At 39.7% G+C, this 22,898-nt stretch overlaps 1 protein-coding gene across 1 annotated transcript in view; it reads right to left on the bottom strand.

Annotated features, from left to right (window-relative positions):
* The window catches only part of LOC124257175 (long-chain fatty acid transport protein 4-like), a 31,304-nt gene extending 9,362 nt beyond the window's left edge, over positions 1 to 21,942 (bottom strand). Inside the window, 3 exon segments of the mRNA XM_046691198.1 lie at positions 827 to 979; positions 3,061 to 3,449; positions 21,487 to 21,942. Coding sequence (XP_046547154.1) covers positions 827 to 979; positions 3,061 to 3,449; positions 21,487 to 21,728 — 784 coding nt within the window. The 5' untranslated portion in view covers positions 21,729 to 21,942.
* Between the last annotated feature and the right edge of the window lie 956 nt (positions 21,943 to 22,898).

Raw genomic sequence — 22,898 nt, 5'->3', positions numbered from 1 at the left:
ATTCCTTATCTCAAATAATTGAGTCACGTTTGATGTAGAGAAATTATGGATGTTTTGCGAATGCAAATCGGTGAAAGGGAGGTAACTCTAAATTTGTTTTTCTTGTCGTCTGTCGTCAGTATTGGCTAACTGCCTAACTCTGATACTTCTTCTTATGATCAGATACCCATGCTTCAAACAGTTCAAAATTAATATTGAGGAGTTTGGTAAGATAAATACGTTGTTCACTGGACCAGTGAACAACTTGTGATGTTAACAGATGCCTGGAACATTTACAAATACAGTAAAATACATTTGTAAGGAACACACTTAAACAAAAAGAACTGACAAATATAACAAACTGTGTTTTTTCCCAGGAAACTTGATGTATGTTTTAGTGGAAATGTGCACATAACAAACTACAGTTACCATGGTGATAATGAACTATAACTAGTTGTCCGATGAGCTTGTTATAATGATAATTTACTGTATCAACAAAAGTATTTGTAATCTGAGTATACAGGCCAAAATACGAAAACTTATAAAAAACACAATGGTAGCGGTCATAAAATTTCCGAGTCTCGTGCTGGGATTTGAACCAGGGACCTTCTGATCCGAATTCGGACTCCTTGTCCACATGACCAAAGAGGTTAACCCCGTCAGCAAGCTGTAGAAAGATGTCATTTTTGGGATGACTCCAGACCCTGCTACAAATGCATTCTTCTTTTATCCATTCTGCCACAAATGTAGTTGTGTGTAGTGTAGGTGATGATGGAGGACAGGGATGGATCGTGCTACCCACCCATGAAACCTCCCTGGGTACAGGCAGTGCAGACATGTCACCCACCTCTAAAACACCCCTGGGTATATGGTGGTGGATAGGTTGGACTTTTCTGCAGCCTCTGATCGAGGTTGATGGGTGTGATGTCATTGGTTGCTAGGATACCGCTGCTGTACAAAGTCGGGTTATTCTCCAGCAGGGGGAGAACATCCTTCACCGCTGCAACAGAAACAAGACCACACTTCAAGCTGAGGCCCCCATCATGTGACATACAGACAAAACAAGAAGACATGGTCATCAATATTCCCCCCCACAGTGTTCTGTTCCTATTTGGTTCCTGTTTTTAACTCCACCACAACATTCATGTCCTGACAACACATATCACATACCATAACCCTGTAACAAAATGTAACACAGTTTCTGTTTTCGAACTCTATCCAGACATTCATATCCTGGAAAAACACATATCACATTTGGTTTTCTATCTATAACGGTTTCTGAGAAAGTCTGTCCCCATTGGGGATACCGTGCACTAAGTCAAGAAATGAATGACAAGGGCCATAACTCTGTAACAAATTGTCACATGGTTTCCGTTTTCAACTCCATCAAGGCATTCATGTCCTGAAAACACATACCAAATTTGGTTTCCCTATCTATAACGGCTTTTGAGAAAATCGGTCCCAATCATCTCGGACGGACGGAGCTCAAACCAATATTCCCCAGCCCAGGGGTGGAAATAACTTTAAAATTGCTAGTGTACGCCGGTACAGTGGCACATGTAAAATCACTTGCCCTGATAATATTTCCACTATACAGGCCATTTTCTCGTTGATTTTTTAAATAAACAACATAATTAACATTGGAATATCAACTGGACACCGGTACAGTGTGATATACAAATTTGCTTGCCCAACAGAAAAAAACACTGGACTCGGGCATCGGGCAATGGGTTATTTCCACCCCTGCACCCACTTCGTGACGGGGGATAATAATATGTAGAACAATTCAAACAAACACTAAAAGCAAACAAATACTTCCCTCTGGCAAGATCAGACACACCCTCCATAGGCAACAGGAAGATGTTTTGTGTGAACCCTCTGCTAACTTTGAGCACACACATGAAGGATGGATTCCTGAGATAATCAGATGTCATCTTTCAAAACCGATTCGGCTTTCATAAAATGAGCAAACTCGAGCAGCTTTTTACTGGCAGCTTTACTCACATTTGATGAGAGGGAAATGAAACCACACCCAATTCTGATGTCTTTCATGGAAGGATGTGACTGAACCAACAGGGAATAAATATCCAAACATTTTCTTTTTTCCATCCGGAACTGCCCATTCATTTTCAGTATATGGAAAAAGAAACCTCAAGGCAGCATCCCCATGCTTCACCCAATATGCCCACCTCACTCACACAAATCACAAGCTAACAGAGGAACTAGAACATCCTGTGAGGCTAAAGTTTCAGCAGACTAATGGAAGAGAAGACTGCTAGATGCGCCAAATATTTCTGATCACTGTCAATGAATAATACTGACCAAAATTAGTCATAGGTCGAAAGAACCAGCTTCTGGAAATACCTACTGGTCCTGGTGAATCTAAAACAGACTTGACACATTGGTCTTGACCTGATAAGGATTTGAAAGGTATTACTTCACTGCACAATTAGAATGAGTGAGCATGGTTTTACGTCGCTTTTAGCAATATTGCAGGAACATCACGGTGGTGGACACCAGATATGGGCTTCACACATTGTTCCCACGTGGGGAATCGAACCTGGGCCTTTGGCGTGACGAGTGAACACAATGACCAATTGGCTACCCCACCACCCCACAAATAGAATGAAAGACCAGAGAAGAAGGTGACCTTTGTACCACATACGGTTGTTTCAGTTACTTGTTGGTTTAGAATTTAACGTCAATATGTCTGATTTCAAAAGTCATACAAACTAAGATGACTTTGTCTATCCACATAAACATCCTGCAAAATCCGGATTACGACTGATCTTCAGCAGCATGTACTTGTCGTAAGAGGCAACTAACAGGATTGGGTATCCCCACTGCGTAGATTAATTCTCATGGTGTTAATGACTGGATTGTCTGGGCCAGATTCGATTATTTACAGACTGACGTCGTATAGCTGGAATATTGCTGAGTGTGGCATTAAACAAACAAAATTCATCCACATCTATATTCAGTTTTCCAGGTCCTCAAGACCAGTATTAGTGTGGAACACGGACTACATAAGCCAGTACTGCATCTTCTATTATCATGAAAGCAGCAGCAGCAGTTCCTCACCTTGAGATAGTTCCCCTCCAAATATCAGTGCTTTGGACTGTGACACATTCAAGCTGTGGGCAAAAGCCTTGTCCCTCTGGTTGAAGTTAATGAGGGCCCCTACAACGCCAATCTTTGATAGGCCCAGCCAGAAGCACGGATACTCGGGACGACTCTCCATGAAGATTGACACAACATCTCCTTTCCGGTATCCTGCCTCGTGAAAAAAGTTGGCCACCGAGTTTGAATAATTTTCCACATCCTCGAATGTCCAAGTCCTGTCTTCATATACAAAACAAGCTTTTTGGGGATTATTCTTGACATTGCTTTGGAAAAGTGCTGGAACAGTGGTATTCTTCCTGAGATGATACTTCACTCCTAATGTCAACTTCAAGAGCACGACCAGGCCCCTGGAATATAAGTAAAATGACATCTGATCATATGAATCACATACTGAAGCATAGAAGCACACTTCCAAGGCAATCACAGAACATTGAACAGCATAAACTATAAAACAAGAAGACAAAGTCATCAATATCCCCCGCAATGGCAAAATACTCTTCATGATTATGTCTACGAGTTATGATTATGTCAAATATTTAGGTGTGTATATAGAAAAGTGGAAGGAGAGTATTGAAAGATTTTTTAAGTTCTGCTCCAGAAAGGAGCACTACCACCAATTTCAGTCTATGTCAAACTTGTTGCCATGGAAATGCCAAAAATATTTTATTCAGAATTCCAAAACTACCAAAAGGCACCAGTACACCACCAGATCTATCTATGTGCCAAGTGTGGTGAAGAAATTTTGAACAGTTTTAGAGTTCTGCTCCGGAAAAGTGCACTACCACTAATTTCTGTTTTGAGTCAAACTTGTTGCCATGGAAATGACAAAAATATTTTTATTCAGAATTCCAAAACTACCAAAAAGGCACCAGTACACCACCAGACCAATCTATGTGTCAAGTTTGGTGAAGAAATAGTGAACGGTTTTAGAGTTCTGCTCTGGAAAAGAGCACAACCACCAATTTCAGTCTAAGTCAACTTGTTGCCACGGAAACGCCAAAAGGAACCAGTACACCACCAGATCTATGTATGTGTCAAGTTTGGTGAAGAAATAGTGAACGGTTTTAGAGTTCTGCTCTGGAAAAGAGCACAACCACCAATTTCAGTCTAAGTCAATTTGTTGCCACGGAAACGCCAAAATTGTTTTATTCAGAATTCCAAAACTACCAAAAGGCACCAGTACACCACCAGATCTATCTATGTGTCAAGTTTGGTGAAGAAATTTTGAACGGTTTTAGAGTTCTGCTCTGGAAAAGAGCACAACCACCAATTTCAGTCTAAGTCAACTTGTTGCCACGGAAACGCCAAAAATATATTCAGAATTCCAAAACTACCAAAAGGCACCAGTACACCACCAGATCTATCTATGTGCCAAGTTTGGTGAAGAAATAATGAACGGTTTTAGAGTTCTGCTCTGGAAAAGAGCACTACCACCAATTTCAGGCCATGTCAAACTTGTTGCCACGGAAACGCCAAAAATATTTTATTCAGAATTCCAAAACTACCAAAAGGCACCAGTACACCACCAGATCTATCTATGTGTCAAGTTTGGTGAAGAAATAATGAACGGTTTTAGAGTTCTGCTCCGGAAAAGAGCACTACCACTAATTTCATTCTAAGTCGAACTTGTTGCCATGGAAACGCCAAAATTGTTTTATTCAGAATTCCAAAACTACCAAAAGGCACCAGTACACCACCAGATCTATCTATGTGCCAAGTTTGGTGAAGAAATTTTGAACGGTTTTAGAGTTCTGCTCTGGAAAAGAGCACAACCACCAATTTCAGGCTAAGTCAACTTGTTGCCATGGAAACGCCAAAAATATATTCAGAATTCCAAAACTACCAAAAGGCACCAGTACACCACCAGATCTATCTATGTGTCAAGTTTGGTGAAGAAATAGTGAACGGTTTTAGAGTTCAGCTCCGGAAAAGAGCACTACCACTAATTTCATTCTAAGTCGAACTTGTTGCCATGGAAACGCCAAAAATATTTTATTCAGAATTCCAAAACTACCAAAAGGCACCAGTACACCACCAGATCTATCTATGTGCCAAGTTTGGTGAAGAAATAGTGAACGGTTTTAGAGTTCTGCTCTGGAAAAGAGCACTACCACTAATTTCAGTTTTAGTCAAACTTGTTGCCATGGAAACGCCAAAAATATTTTATTCAGAATTCCAAAACTACCAAAAGGCACCAGTACACCACCAGACCTATCTATGTGCCAAGTTTGGTGAAGAAATAGTGAACGGTTTTAGAGTTCTGCTCTGGAAAAGAGCACAACCACCAATTTCAGTCTAAGTCAAACTTGTTGCCATGGAAACGCCAAAAATATTTTATTCAGAATTCCAAAACTACCAAAAGGCACCAGTACACCACCAGATCTATCTATGTGTCAAGTTTGGTGAAGAAATAGTGAACGGTTTTAGAGTTCTGCTCTGGAAAAGAGCACAACCACCAATTTCAGTCTAAGTCAAACTTGTTGCCATGGAAACGCCAAAAATATTTTATTCAGAATTCCAAAACTACCAAAAGGCACCAGTACACCACCAGATCTATCTATGTGTCAAGTTTGGTGAAGAAATAGTGAACGGTTTTAGAGTTCTGCTCTGGAAAAGAGCACTACCACCAATTTCAGGCCATGTCAAACTTGTTGCCACGGAAACGCCAAAATTGTTTTATTCAGAATTCCAAAACTACCAAAAGGCACCAGTACACCACCAGATCTATCTATGTGCCAAGTTTGGTGAAGAAATTTTGAACGGTTTTAGAGTTCTGCTCTGGAAAAGAGCACAACCACCAATTTCAGTCTAAGTCAACTTGTTGCCATGGAAACGCCAAAAATATATTCAGAATTCCAAAACTACCAAAAGGCACCAGTACACCACCAGATCTATCTATGTGTCAAGTTTGGTGAAGAAATAGTGAACGGTTTTAGAGTTCTGCTCCGGAAAAGAGCACTACCACCAATTTCAGGCCATGTCAAACTTGTTGCCATGGAAACGCCAAAAATATTTTATTCAGAATTCCAAAACTACCAAAAGGCACCAGTACACCACCAGATCTATCTATGTGCCAAGTTTGGTGAAGAAATTTTGAACGGTTTTAGAGTTCTGCTCTGGAAAAGAGCACAACCACCAATTTCAGGTTAAGTCAACTTGTTGCCACGGAAACGCCAAAAATATATTCAGAATTCCAAAACTACCAAAAGGCACCAGTACACCACCAGATCTATCTATGTGCCAAGTTTGGTGAAGAAATAGTGAACGGTTTTAGAGTTCTGCTCCGGAAAAGAGCACTACCACTAATTTCAGTCTAAGTCAAACTTGTTGCCATGGAAATGCCAAAATTATTTTATTCAGAATTCCAAAACTACCAAAAGGCACCAGTACACCACCAGATCTATCTATGTGCCAAGTTTGGTGAAGAAATAGTGAACGGTTTTAGAGTTCTGCTCCGGAAAAGAGCACAACCACCAATTTCAGTCTAAGTCAAACTTGTTGCCATGGAAACGCCAAAAATATTTTATTCAGAATTCCAAAACTACCAAAAGGCACCAGTACACCACCAGATCTATCTATGTGTCAAGTTTGGTGAAGAAATAGTGAACGGTTTTAGAGTTCTGCTCTGGAAAAGAGCACAACCACCAATTTCAGGCTAAGTCAAACTTGTTGCCATGGAAACGCCAAAAATATTTTATTCAGAATTCCAAAACTACCAAAAGGCACCAGTACACCACCAGATCTATCTATGTGCCAAGTTTGGTGAAGAAATAGTGAACGGTTTTAGAGTTCTGCTCCGGAAAAGAGCACTACCACCAATTTCATTCTAAGTCAAACTTGTTGCCATGGAAACGCCAAAAATATTTTATTCAGAATTCCAAAACTACCAAAAGGCACCAGTACACCACCAGATCTATCTATGTGCCAAGTTTGGTGAAGAAATAGTGAACGGTTTTAGAGTTCTGCTCTGGAAAAGAGCACAACCACCAATTTCAGGTTAAGTCAAACTTGTTGCCATGGAAACGCCAAAAATATTTTATTCAGAATTCCAAAACTACCAAAAGGCACCAGTACACCACCAGATCTATCTATGTGCCAAGTTTGGTGAAGAAATAGTGAACGGTTTTAGAGTTCTGCTCCGGAAAAGAGCACTACCACTAATTTCATTCTAAGTCAAACTTGTTGCCATGGAAATGCCAAAAATATTTTATTCAGAATTCCAAAACTACCAAAAGGCACCAGTACACCACCAGATCTATCTATGTGCCAAGTTTGGTGAAGAAATAGTGAACGGTTTTAGAGTTCTGCTCCGGAAAAGAGCACAACCACCAATTTCAGTCTAAGTCAAACTTGTTGCCATGGAAACGCCAAAAATATTTTATTCAGAATTCCAAAACTACCAAAAGGCACCAGTACACCACCAGATCTATCTATGTGCCAAGTTTGGTGAAGAAATAGTGAACGGTTTTAGAGTTCAGCTCCGGAAAAGAGCACTACCACCAATTTCATTCTAAGTCAAACTTGTTGCCATGGAAACGCCAAAAATATTTTATTCAGAATTCCAAAACTACCAAAAGGCACCAGTACACCACCAGATCTATCTATGTGCCAAGTTTGGTGAAGAAATAGTGAACGGTTTTAGAGTTCTGCTCCGGAAAAGAGCACTACCACCAATTTCAGGCAAGTCAAACTTGTTGCCATGGAAACGCCAAAAATATTTTATTCAGAATTCCAAAACTACCAAAAGGCACCAGTACACCACCAGATCTATCTATGTGCCAAGTTTGGTGAAGAAATAGTGAACAGTTTTAGAGTTCTGCTCCAGAAAAAGTGCACTACCACTAATTTCTGTTTTAGTCAAACTTGTTGCCATGGAAATGCCAAAAATATTTTATTCAGAATTCCAAAACTACCAAAAGGCACCAGTACACCACCAGACCAATCTATGTGCCAAGTTTGGTGAAGAAATAGTGAACGGTTTTAGAGTTCTGCTCCGGAAAAGAGCACAACCACCAATTTCAGGCTAAGTCAAACTTGTTGCCATGGAAACGCCAAAAATATTTTATTCAGAATTCCAAAACTACCAAAAGGCACCAGTACACCACCAGATCTATCTATGTGCCAAGTTTGGTGAAGAAATAGTGAACAGTTTTAGAGTTCTGCTCCGGAAAAGAGCACAACCACCAATTTCAGGCTAAGTCAACTTTTGTTGCCATGGAAACGCCAAAAATATTTTATTCAGAATTCCAAAACTACCAAAAGGCACCAGTACACCACCAGATCTATCTATGTGCCAAGTTTGGTGAAGAAATAGTGAACGGTTTTAGAGTTCTGCTCCGGAAAAGAGCACTACCACCAATTTCAGGCTAAGTCAAACTTGTTGCCATGGAAACGCCAAAATATTTTATTCAGAATTCCAAAACTACCAAAAGGCACCAGTACACCACCAGATCTATCTATGTGCCAAGTTTGGTGAAGAAATAGTGAACGGTTTTAGAGTTCTGCTCCGGAAAAGAGCACAACCACCAATTTCAGGCTAAGTCAAACTTGTTGCCATGGAAACGCCAAAAATATTTTATTCAGAATTCCAAAACTACCAAAAGGCACCAGTACACCACCAGATCTATCTATGTGCCAAGTTTGGTGAAGAAATAGTGAACGGTTTTAGAGTTCTGCTCCGGAAAAGAGCACAACCACCAATTTCAGGCTAAGTCAAACTTGTTGCCATGGAAACGCCAAAAATATTTTATTCAGAATTCCAAAACTACCAAAAGGCACCAGTACACCACCAGATCTATCTATGTGCCAAGTTTGGTGAAGAAATAGTGAACGGTTTTAGAGTTCTGCTCCGGAAAAGAGCACTACCACCAATTTCAGTCTAAGTCAAACTTGTTGCCATGGAAATGCCAAAAATATTTTATTCAGAATTCCAAAACTACCAAAAGGCACCAGTACACCACCAGATCTATCTATGTGCCAAGTTTGGTGAAGAAATAGTGAACGGTTTTAGAGTTCTGCTCCGGAAAAGAGCACAACCACCAATTTCAGGCTAAGTCAAACTTGTTGCCATGGAAACGCCAAAAATATTTTATTCAGAATTCCAAAACTACCAAAAGGCACCAGTACACCACCAGATCTATCTATGTGCCAAGTTTGGTGAAGAAATAGTGAACGGTTTTAGAGTTCAGCTCGGAAAAGAGCACTACCACCAATTTCAGGCTAAGTCAAACTTGTTGCCATGGAAATGCCAAAAATATTTTATTCAGAATTCCAAAACTACCAAAAGGCACCAGTACACCACCAGATCTATCTATGTGCCAAGTTTGGTGAAGAAATAGTGAACGGTTTTAGAGTTCTGCTCCGGAAAAGAGCACTACCACCAATTTCAGGCTAAGTCAAACTTGTTGCCATGGAAACGCCAAAAATATTTTATTCAGAATTCCAAAACTACCAAAAGGCACCAGTACACCACCAGATCTATCTATGTGCCAAGTTTGGTGAAGAAATAGTGAACAGTTTTAGAGTTCTGCTCCAGAAAAGAGCACTACCACTAATTTCAGTTTTAGTCAAACTTGTTGCCATGGAAATGCCAAAAAATATTTTATTCAGAATTCAAAAAACTACCAAAAGGCACCAGTACACCACCAGACCAATCTATGTGCCAAGTTTGGTGAAGAAATAGTGAACGGTTTTAGAGTTCTGCTCCGGAAAAGAGCACAACCACCAATTTCAGGCTAAGTCAAACTTGTTGCCATGGAAATGCCAAAAATATTTTATTCAGAATTCCAAAACTACCAAAAGGCACCAGTACACCACCAGATCTATCTATGTGCCAAGTTTGGTGAAGAAATAGTGAACAGTTTTAGAGTTCTGCTCTGGAAAAGAGCACAACCACCAATTTCAGTCTTAGTCAAACTTGTTGCCATGGAAACGCCAAAAATATTTTATTCAGAATTCCAAAACTACCAAAAGGCACCAGTACACCACCAGATCTATCTATGTGCCAAGTTTGGTGAAGAAATAGTGAACGGTTTTAGAGTTCTGCTCCGGAAAGAGCACTACCACCACCAATTTCAGGCTCAGTCAAACTTGTTGCCATGGAAACGCCAAAATATTTTATTCAGAATTCCAAAACTACCAAAAGGCACCAGTACACCACCAATTTCAGTCACAAGTTTTGTTGCCACGGAAAGATCTCGAATCTATACACCACCAGATCTATCTATGTGCCAAGTTTGGTGAAGAAATAGTGAACGGTTTTAGAGTTCTGCTCTGGAAAAGAGCACTACCACCAATTTCAGCTAAGTCAAACTTGTTGCCATGGAAACGCCAAAAATATTTTATTCAGAATTCCAAAACTACCAAAAGGCACCAGTACACCACCAGATCTATCTATGTGCCAAGTTTGGTGAAGAAATTTTGAACGGTTTTAGAGTTCTGCTCCGGAAAAGAGCACAACCACCAATTTCAGGCTAAGTCAAACTTGTTGCCATGGAAACGCCAAAAATATTTTATTCAGAATTCCAAAACTACCAAAAGGCACCAGTACACCACCAGATCTATCTATGTGCCAAGTTTGGTGAAGAAATAGTGAACGGTTTTAGAGTTCTGCTCCGGAAAAGAGCACTACCACTAATTTCAGGCTAAGTCAAACTTGTTGCCATGGAAATGCCAAAAATATTTTATTCAGAATTCCAAAACTACCAAAAGGCACCAGTACACCACCAGATCTATCTATGTGCCAAGTTTGGTGAAGAAATAGTGAACGGTTTTAGAGTTCTGCTCCGGAAAAGAGCACAACCACCAATTTCAGTCTAAGTCAAACTTGTTGCCATGGAAACGCCAAAAATATTTTATTCAGAATTCCAAAACTACCAAAAGGCACCAGTACACCACCAGATCTATCTATGTGCCAAGTTTGGTGAAGAAATAGTGAACGGTTTTAGAGTTCAGCTCCGGAAAAGAGCACAACCACCAATTTCAGGCTAAGTCAAACTTGTTGCCATGGAAACGCCAAAAATATTTTATTCAGAATTCCAAAACTACCAAAAGGCACCAGTACACCACCAGATCTATCTATGTGCCAAGTTTGGTGAAGAAATAGTGAACGGTTTTAGAGTTCAGCTCCGGAAAAGAGCACTACCACCAATTTCAGGCTAAGTCAAACTTGTTGCCATGGAAACGCCAAAAATATTTTATTCAGAATTCCAAAACTACCAAAAGGCACCAGTACACCACCAGATCAATCTATGTGCCAAGTTTGGTGAAGAAATAGTGAACGGTTTTAGAGTTCTGCTCCGGAAAAGAGCACTACCACCAATTTCAGTTTTAGTCAAACTTGTTGCCATGGAAATGCCAAAAATATTTTATTCAGAATTCCAAAACTACCAAAAGGCACCAGTACACCACCAGACCAATCTATGTGCCAAGTTTGGTGAAGAAATAGTGAACGGTTTTAGAGTTCTGCTCCGGAAAAGAGCACAACCACCAATTTCAGTCTAAGTCAAACTTGTTGCCATGGAAACGCCAAAAATATTTTATTCAGAATTCCAAAACTACCAAAAGGCACCAGTACACCACCAGATCTATCTATGTGCCAAGTTTGGTGAAGAAATAGTGAACGGTTTTAGAGTTCTGCTCCGGAAAGAGCACAACCACCAATTTCAGGCTAAGTCAAACTTGTTGCCATGGAAACGCCAAAAATATTTTATTCAGAATTCCAAAACTACCAAAAGGCACCAGTACACCACCAGATCTATCTATGTGCCAAGTTTGGTGAAGAAATAATGAACGGTTTTAGAGTTCTGCTCGGAAAAGAGCACTACCACCAATTTCAGGCTCAGTCAAACTTGTTGCCATGGAAACGCCAAAATATTTTATTCAGAATTCCAAAACTACCAAAAGGCACCAGTACACCACCAGAGTCAATCTATGTGCCAAAAATAAGTTTGGTACACCACCAGAAGAAATAGAAATAATGAACGGTTTTAGAGTTCAGCTCTGGAAAAGAGCACTACCACCAATTTCAGGCTCAGTCAAACTTGTTGCCATGGAAACGCCAAAATATTTTATTCAGAATTCCAAAACTACCAAAAGGCACCAGTACACCACCAGATCAATCTATGTGCCAAGTTTGGTGAAGAAATAGTGAACGGTTTTAGAGTTCTGCTCGGAAAAAGAGCACAACCACCAATTTCAGGCTAAGTCAAACTTGTTGCCATGGAAACGCCAAAAATATTTTATTCAGAATTCCAAAACTACCAAAAGGCACCAGTACACCACCAGATCTATCTATGTGCCAAGTTTGGTGAAGAAATAGTGAACGGTTTTAGAGTTCTGCTCTGGAAAGAGCACAACCACCAATTTCATTCTAAGTCAAACTTGTTGCCATGGAAATGCCAAAAATATTTTATTCAGAATTCCAAAACTACCAAAAGGCACCAGTACACCACCAGATCTATCTATGTGCCAAGTTTGGTGAAGAAATAGTGAACGGTTTTAGAGTTCAGCTCCGGAAAAGAGCACAACCACCAATTTCAGGCTAAGTCAAACTTGTTGCCATGGAAACGCCAAAAATATTTTATTCAGAATTCCAAAACTACCAAAAGGCACCAGTACACCACCAGACCAATCTATGTGCCAAGTTTGGTGAAGAAATAGTGAACGGTTTTAGAGTTCAGCTCCGGAAAAGAGCACTACCACCAATTTCAGGCTAAGTCAAACTTGTTGCCATGGAAATGCCAAAAATATTTTATTCAGAATTCCAAAACTACCAAAAGGCACCAGTACACCACCAGATCAATCTATGTGCCAAGTTTGGTGAAGAAATAGTGAACGGTTTTAGAGTTCAGCTCCGGAAAAGAGCACTACCACCAATTTCAGGCTAAGTCAAACTTGTTGCCATGGAAACGCCAAAAATATTTTATTCAGAATTCCAAAACTACCAAAAGGCACCAGAACACCACCAGATCAATCTATGTGCCAAGTTTGGTGAAGAAATAGTGAACGGTTTTAGAGTTCAGCTCCGGAAAAGAGCACAACCACCAATTTCAGGCTAAGTCAAACTTGTTGCCATGGAAACGCCAAAAATATTTTATTCAGAATTCCAAAACTACCAAAAGGCACCAGTACACCACCAGATCTATCTATGTGCCAAGTTTGGTGAAGAAATAGTGAACGGTTTTAGAGTTCAGCTCCGGAAAAGAGCACAACCACCAATTTCAGGCTAAGTCAAACTTGTTGCCATGGAAATGCCAAAAATATTTTATTCAGAATTCCAAAACTACCAAAAGGCACCAGTACACCACCAGATCAATCTATGTGCCAAGTTTGGTGAAGAAATAGTGAACGGTTTTAGAGTTCAGCTCCGGAAAAGAGCACAACCACCAATTTCATTCTAAGTCAAACTTGTTGCCATGGAAATGCCAAAAATATTTTATTCAGAATTCCAAAACTACCAAAAGGCACCAGTACACCACCAGATCAATCTATGTGCCAAGTTTGGTGAAGAAATAGTGAACGGTTTTAGAGTTCAGCTCCGGAAAAGAGCACAACCACCAATTTCAGTCTAAGTCAAACTTGTTGCCATGGAAACGCCAAAAATATTTTATTCAGAATTCCAAAACTACCAAAAGGCACCAGTACACCACCAGATCAATCTATGTGCCAAGTTTGGTGAAGAAATAGTGAACGGTTTTAGAGTTCAGCTCCGGAAAAGAGCACTACCACCAATTTCAGGCTAAGTCAAACTTGTTGCCATGGAAACGCCAAAAATATTTTATTCAGAATTCCAAAACTACCAAAAGGCACCAGTACACCACCAGATCCAATCTATGTGCCAAGTTTGGTGAAGAAATAGTGAACGGTTTTAGAGTTCAGCTCGGAAAAGAGCACTACCACTAATTTCAGGCTCAGTCAAACTTGTTGCCATGGAAACGCCAAAAATATTTTATTCAGAATTCCAAAACTACCAAAAGGCACCAGTACACCACCAGATCTATCTATGTGCCAAGTTTTGCGAAGAAATATTTTGAACGGTTTTAGAGTTCTGCTCTGGAAAAGAGCACAACCACCAATTTCAGGCTAAGTCAAACTTGTTGCCATGGAAACGCCAAAAATATTTTATTCAGAATTCCAAAACTACCAAAAGGCACCAGTACACCACCAGATCTATCTATGTGCCAAGTTTGGTGAAGAAATAGTGAACGGTTTTAGAGTTCTGCTCCGGAAAAGAGCACTACCACCAATTTCTGTTTTAGTCAAACTTGTTGCCATGGAAATGCCAAAAATATTTTATTCAGAATTCCAAAACTACCAAAAGGCACCAGTACACCACCAGACCAATCTATGTGCCAAGTTTGGTGAAGAAATAGTGAACGGTTTTAGAGTTCTGCTCTGGAAAAGAGCACAACCACCAATTTCAGGCTAAGTCAAACTTGTTGCCATGGAAACGCCAAAAATATTTTATTCAGAATTCCAAAACTACCAAAAGGCACCAGTACACCACCACCAGATCTATCTATGTGCCAAGTTTGGTGAAGAAATAGTGAACAGTTTTAGAGTTCTGCTCTGGAAAAGAGCACAACCACCAATTTCAGTCTAAGTCAAACTTGTTGCCATGGAAACGCCAAAAATATTTTATTCAGAATTCCAAAACTACCAAAAGGCACCAGTACACCACCAGATCTATCTATGTGCCAAGTTTGGTGAAGAAATAGTGAACGGTTTTAGAGTTCTGCTCTGGAAAAGAGCACTACCACCAATTTCAGGCCAGTCAAACTTGTTGCCATGGAAACGCCAAAAATATTTTATTCAGAATTCCAAAACTACCAAAAGGCACCAGTACACCACCAGATCTATCTATGTGCCAAGTTTGGTGAAGAAATAATGAACGGTTTTAGAGTTCTGCTCCGGAAAAGAGCACTACCACCAATTTCAGGCTCAGTCAAACTTGTTGCCATGGAAACGCCAAAAATATTTTATTCAGAATTCCAAAACTACCAAAAGGCACCAGTACACCACCAGATCTATCTATGTGCCAAGTTTGGTGAAGAAATAGTGAACGGTTTTAGAGTTCTGCTCCGGAAAAGAGCACTACCACCAATTTCAGGCTAAGTCAAACTTGTTGCCATGGAAACGCCAAAAATATTTTATTCAGAATTCCAAAACTACCAAAAGGCACCAGTACACCACCAGATCTATCTATGTGCCAAGTTTGGTGAAGAAATTTTGAACGGTTTTAGAGTTCTGCTCCTGGAAAAGAGCACAACCACCAATTTCAGGTTAAGTCAAACTTGTTGCCATGGAAATGCCAAAATATTTTATTCAGAATTCCAAAACTACCAAAAGGCACCAGTACACCACCAGATCTATCTATGTGCCAAGTTTGGTGAAGAAATAGTGAACGGTTTTAGAGTTCTGCTCCGGAAAAGAGCACTACCACCAATTTCATTCTAAGTCAAACTTGTTGCCATGGAAACGCCAAAAATATTTTATTCAGAATTCCAAAACTACCAAAAGGCACCAGTACACCAGCAGATCTATCTATGTGTCAAGTTTGGTGAAGAAATTTTGAACGGTTTTAGAGTTCTGCTCTGGAAAAGAGCACAACCACCAATTTCAGTCTCAGTCAAACTTGTTGCCATGGAAACGCCAAAAATATTTTATTCAGAATTCCAAAACTACCAAAAGGCACCAGTACACCACCAGATCTATCTATGTGCCAAGTTTGGTGAAGAAATAGTGAACGGTTTTAGAGTTCAGCTCCGGAAAAGAGCACTACCACTAATTTCATTCTAAGTCAAACTTGTTGCCATGGAAACGCCAAAAATATTTTATTCAGAATTCCAAAACTACCAAAAGGCACCAGTACACCACCAGATCTATCTATGTGCCAAGTTTGGTGAAGAAATAGTGAACGGTTTTAGAGTTCTGCTCCGGAAAAGAGCACTACCACTAATTTCAGTTTTAGTCAAACTTGTTGCCATGGAAATGCCAAAAATATTTTATTCAGAATTCCAAAACTACCAAAAGGCACCAGTACACCACCAGATCAATCTATGTGCCAAGTTTGGTGAAGAAATAGTGAACGGTTTTAGAGTTCTGCTCCGGAAAAGTGCACTACCACCAATTTCAGGCTAAGTCAAACTTGTTGCCATGGAAACGCCAAAAATATTTTATTCAGAATTCCAAAACTACCAAAAGGCACCAGTACACCACCAGATCAATCTATGTGCCAAGTTTGGTGAAGAAATAGTGAACGGTTTTAGAGTTCTGCTCCGGAAAAGTGCACTACCACCAATTTCTGTTTTAGTCAAACTTGTTGCCATGGAAATGCCAAAAATATTTTATTCAGAATTCCAAAACTACCAAAAGGCACCAGTACACCACCAGACCAATCTATGTGCCAAGTTTGGTGAAGAAATAGTGAACGGTTTTAGAGTTCTGCTCCGGAAAAGAGCACTACCACCAATTTCAGGCTAAGTCAAACTTGTTGCCATGGAAACGCCAAAAATATTTTATTCAGAATTCCAAAACTACCAAAAGGCACCAGTACACCACCAGATCTATCTATGTGCCAAGTTTGGTGAAGAAATAGTGAACGGTTTTAGAGTTCTGCTCCGGAAAAGAGCACTACCACCAATTTCAGGCTATGTCAAACTTGTTGCCATGGAAAAGCCAACAATATTTTATTCAGAATTCCAAAACTACCAAAAGGCACCAGTACACCACCAGATCTATCTATGTGCCAAGTTTGGTGAAGAAATAGTGAATGGTTTTAGAGTTCTGGGTGCCGTTCCACTAACCGATCTTATCTAAGATCAATCTTAGCAAGTTACGCCAATTTTACAATCGTCTTAGCTAAAAGTTACACCTGTTCCACTACCCGATCTTAGGCCAATCGTAGCCGGTCCCGATCTTACGATCCGATCCAAGCTTAGATCAAGACTCTTTCGTGCGAGAGATAGAGGAATGCGAGGCACGAGTTATCTCCCTTTGCATAGTCTAGCAAATGATGGAAGTAGTTTACGAACCAACTGAGTGAGTGAGTGAGTTTAGATTTACGCCGCACTCAGCAATAGTCAAGCTATATCGCGGCGGTCTGTAAATAATCTAGCTAATTAAGATGCATAGCGTTCACTAACATGGCGTTCATGTTAGTGAACGCTATGTATCTTAGCTATAAATAATCGAAGTCTGGACCAGACAATCCAGTGATCAACAGCATAAGGATCGATCTGCGCAGTTGGGAACCGATGACATGTGTCAACCAAGTCAGCAAGCCTGACCACCCGAACCCGTTAGTGGCCTCTTACGACAAGCATGGGTTATCGAAGTTCAATATTCTAATCCGGGCCTTCTAATGGGTATTTTTCCAACCAAGTGTAAAGCGTGGAGAAAAAACCTAGAGCAAAATATTAGGGTAGTGAGCACCTTGGTTTCAGGTGCAAGTGTGTGTGAACGCTGGGTATCAGGCATAATATAATAAAAATAAATGCATATTTATAGTGCGCCTATTCCACATCCTGGGGCATGCTCAAAGCGCTATGTACAGATAATTTCACGAGAGTATTTACAGCCGAGATTATAAGTAATATACTGAGAACAGGTTTTAAGTCTGGACTTAAAAATGTCAATTGTGTCAGAGCTTTTATTATGTGCCTGAACCTTGTCAATCAGAATAAACAAGGCGTGACGAGGCATCCTCTATAACGTATGTAGAATCTGTCAGTGGTCTTGAATAACAGGCGGCCTGACTTTAGAATCCCCCACCAAATAAGTGCAGGTGAAATATAACATATTTGTATCTTTTTGTTTCAGAACATTGTTCACTTCAAGGCTGTCCCTATTCTTAACCATGATGTTGCAATATTGTTGTACAAATGTGTTACACCGACTCGCTGGGTTGTGTTCCCATGACGACAGTGGTCAGACTGGCCTGACATTTGTAAGGCTTCAGTGCAGTGCTTGTTTACATCACAGAAATATACAAATTTATTTCATGGGGGATTTTAGGGGACGCTCACGGTGAAATGCTCGCTCTTATTTTTCACATAGAATAGGAAAGCCACCATTTTGGTTTCTCTACCATTGATTTTAGCTATCCTAAGTTGGTCATGAGCAACTTAGACTTTCAATCTTAACTTTACGATTGACATGGGTAAGATCGGTTAGTGGAACGGTATGCCGATCGTAACGTCACGCTAAGATTTGGATTTTAGGGGTTTACGATTGGCGTAGGGCTAAGATCCGTTAGTGGAACGGCACCCTGCTCCGGAAAAGACAAATGTGCACGGACGGATGGAGTCCATTTTAATACCCCCCGCAAAACGCGTTGCGGGGGATAATAAATAACTCTCAACCAGCAAATGTACAGAGTGTGGTGGGGTGTATAGCTGTAACGATACGGCAACACAGTGTTGTATCGTAATACAAGTCTAGTGAGATACTGACTTACAAGTTCCGTATCGTAATACAAGTCTAGTGAGATATTGATTTACAAGTTCCGTATCGTAATACAAGTCTAGTGAGATATTGATTTACAAGTTCCGTATCGTAATACAAGTCTAGTGAGATATTGATTTACAAGTTCCAGATCGCAATACATCTGATACATTACAAGGCATATTGATGTGGGATGTGGTGAATGAGTGAGGGAGGGAGACTACCAATTTTCTGTCTCCCATTTTTGGTTGAGTGGGTTAGATTGCTGACTTTGTGTGCTGACTTACTATGAGAGAGTGTGTGTTCAAATTCCAGATGGGATTTAACTCCCCCATAAGTACTAGAATCTGTGCTTTGCTGAGAAAATGTAACCCCAAACATAACATACATTAGGGTTGAGTCAAATGATAACATCATCCCTCATGATCCCAGCATGTCATTTGGAAAATATGTCTTTTTTGTGATAACACTTTCAAATTAAAATATAAATTCTAGCACTATCTTGGTCAAGTCTCATTCAGGATTCGAACCCAAGATCTCAGAGTTAGGTACCAAACTGTCGCTACACAAACATTATTTAATATCAAAATGAATAAATAAACTTGATTCAACACTGACAAAATCAGGAACAAAATATTAAGAAACATAAGGTACTGGGCAAATCTCTTAGGTCAAGGTTACAAGGAAGGATGATAACATATTTTGTCTTCCTTCCTTATTGATCCAACTTCTAAATGTCTCTCAAAGAAGTTGTCATGGTTATTGTTCTACTTTGACTAATCCAGACCCCTAGGGTATCTGCAGGCTGTATGACATAACGAGCTCATGCCTAATGACCATGATCAGACTGACCACCAGGTGACCACCCACTGACCATCAGTAGAGGGCAGGGAAGGTGAAAGAAACAATCCATAAGATGAAATTAATAAATCTGTTATATCAAATTACAGATAATTTTTTGGGCTACCTAGAAACCTCCTCGGGAAGTAGAACCTACAAATATTAATATACAGAGCGGGGTGGGATTTGGTGGTTAGAGTGGTTTGGGATTTGTGGGTATGTGCGTGCCAGCGCCAGTGTGTTCAAGTGAGTGAACACTTATCTGCATTAGTGAGTGCGAGCCAGCATGCGTGAACAGTATTCCAGTTACATCACAGCGTGTCAGCTAATGCAGGACTGAGTGAGTAGGGTTTGACACCGCTTTTAGCAATATTCCAGCAATATCACGGCGGGGAGTGGGTGGAAAAGCCAGAAATGGGCTTCACACATGCATCAGGTGTTTATCATTTGTCCAGTCTGCATCACTTAACTACTGGCTCCCTTCCATCTTTTCACATGTATACATATACATGATATAGAGTTCTATGCATCCTAGCTTTCATTCGCCTGATGAATGAGTAAGAATATACCCCAGAACTCTGAACTTCTCTCAACACAGAAGCTGACATCCATAAATTTCCCCCCGTTGTGTGTATCACTTATGAAAGCTATTCAAAGCCAATAACAAGCCTGTTGAGGTATATTTAAACTCTACTTTATCAAACTATATTCCTATCATAAATAATTCCCATTATCAATCATGTTTGCAAGCCCTGCTCACATGTATTTTACACAGACTGTACAAAGACTACACTGACATCATTTCTCATGTTCAAGACATACTTCTTCTGGTATGGTTGTACTACAGCAGTCAGTGTAAATATGAGGTCATATTTCGTCAATGTAATTTCGTCTCACTTGTAAGAGTTTTTAGAGTATAAACCTTCATTGAGTAAGAGTAAACTCCAACAAGTTCAAAGTTCATACACTTTGGACCCAGCTCTAAGAAGTTCATACTTCAGTGAACTTAGGTGCGGGGAAGTTAGTTTGTAGCTGCTATGTACTGCAATAATCTTGTAACCTATCACAATGTATAGCAACATAACATGTCAATACAAGCATGGGTTACTGAAGACCAATTCTCACAGATCTTCACGGGTATAGTCTGTGTATGATCAAACTTCAAACAATTGCAATATACTCAACAGTTATCAAACGGTTATAATGAAGTGTGCTACCTATAGCAATGTAATATGTGAATACTCGTATAAATTTGCTTTGGATGGAATAAATGTTGTTTGGGGTAGGTAAGTTTGTTTATATAAATTATTGTTTTCAATACCACAGCAGTCTGTAAATCATAAAGCAAGGAAGTGTGCTGCCTAAGTTGGTCCACATGTGCATCTCAGTATGATGCCTGATGCAGATGTAAAGTGAAATCAAAGATCTACATACTTGCCATGCTTGCAGATAGTAATCTATTGTTAATTAATACACCATATCCACGGAACAATGTGTCTACTTTAACATGCTCAGCAGTGAATTATCATTGAAACATAACTTCATAGAGTACATCTGTGTAAACAAATGTCGTTTTAAAGTGATTAAACACACAAAACAGACTTATAATAATACAAAAAAATATGACATGAAACATGTTGAAAGGTATTTAATACTATCAATAGATGTTACGTTATACTGAGTCATCACCACATGTGGCTGAAATATTGCCAAAGTGAAATTCAGTTGTATCCCATTTGTAAAACAATGACTGATACCTTCAAATTAATCCAAATCTACGTCTAATTGTTCCCAAACATGAATTCAGATTTTGTTTCGTAAAAGAGTAAACAGCACTTTATATAATGAAACACAAAAATCCTCAAAATAGTTTGAAAACGGGAAATGATTTCAAAATGCGAAGAAATATATCAGAAATAATTAGCAAAATGTTTCGATCACATCCACGAAGGTCAACAATGAAATCTACCCTGAATGTCAAGTATAACCCATGCAAGACACACAGCTACCACGTGTAAATGACAATCACGTTTTGTTTTCTAGAAGTAAGTTAATATCAATATGGAGAGAGAAAAAAAATTTCAACTTAGTATTACTTACTTCAGATCTCGAGGAAGTGTCTTGCAAACCACCAAGGCAAACCTGTGACCGCCAGTCAATAAATAAACTAAAAACACAATGACTGTGGTCAGGCCACAGCTAAAGCCGGCATAACAAGACAATGTTACGCCTAGTGCAAGGAACGCTGCCGCTTTCAGCAACATGCTGCCACCCATCAAATCGCGAACTACCCAACTGAGCCTCCGAGCAAAGTTGAACTCGACCGAGCGTGACGTCTGCATCAAGCTAATCCAAAGTCCAAAGTTACCCAAGGCGACGCACGTGTGCGATTAGTGGTTAGGTCGTGATTTGTTCTCCGACTTCCTTACGTTAGAATGTGTGATCGTGCATGGTAGATTCTGCTTCCTTGTTCAGACAATAGCCTGACAATGTTTATAATCAAGCGTAGCTTAGAAAACACATCTGTGAAAAGTTTGTTATTTCCGGAAGTGGATCAAAGCGTATCTAGGCAAAGGGAAGCAACTCCAATCAGCAGGTGCGCGCTAGTATTTATCGTGAGCTTAAATGATAGTCAAGATGGCTTTTCAGATCCCAACAGATCACAAACGCTGTCAGCATGATATTTTGCACATGTGGCTTTAGTGAATATATTTAGAATTTAATTAGTTATTGTTGGAGAAACTATATATAGCTTTGATGAAGACAATGTTGTGGGATAATTTAGTTCTAAATATCTTTTGCTCATGCACAGAAAAAATATACAAAAAATTGGCATTGACGTATTCGCCCCGTCTTTGTTTGACATGTCGTTTTCAGTTGAGTAATCGAACTTGTAACAGTCTTACTTTATGACGTATTTCTTTCTTCTTCGCGACAACATACTCAAAAACTAATAAGCAATTTGCAGCATTTAAAACAACACACTCAATAATATACCAGCTTTCTGTTGGCAGTCTGTCAACTTGATGTAATCTGGACCAAAGAGTCAAGTGCTTGATCATTTGAGCAAAGAATCCACGCAGTCTTAGTGAGCTGTGACACCAAATTCAACTACTTCACCAAGGGTTGGTGAGGTAGCATAGTGAAGTGGTTATTTAAAGGACAATACGAACGAAAACAAAACTTTTGATATACACTCAGGGGCAAAAGAAACGATACCAAACTTTTCGAAATTATAATTTGTGTTTGGACTTTGATATTTTGAGTATTTATGGTCAGAAACATTCAGCCGAACGCAACAAAACTGACTCAATGAAACAGCGATGCAGGTGCAAAGCAAGAACCCAGAAAAGTGAACTTATTCACGAAAGTTTCGTGCCCGTGCACACATGACACACGTGATTCGGTATAAAGGCACGTGAAAATGTTTATGAACATCTACATTTTACGATTACATTTGCGACCATGCCGAGATTATCGAAAGAAGAGAGAGAAAGGGCAATCGGCATGAT

The sequence above is a fragment of the Haliotis rubra genome, unplaced genomic scaffold (assembly GCF_003918875.1).
Source record: "Haliotis rubra isolate DU_JTF1 unplaced genomic scaffold, ASM391887v1 Scf117, whole genome shotgun sequence".
In the NCBI taxonomy this organism is placed as follows: Eukaryota; Metazoa; Mollusca; class Gastropoda; order Lepetellida; family Haliotidae; genus Haliotis; species Haliotis rubra.
The sequence above is the reverse complement of the archived record's forward strand: the minus strand, read 5'-3'. Positions and strand labels throughout refer to the sequence as shown.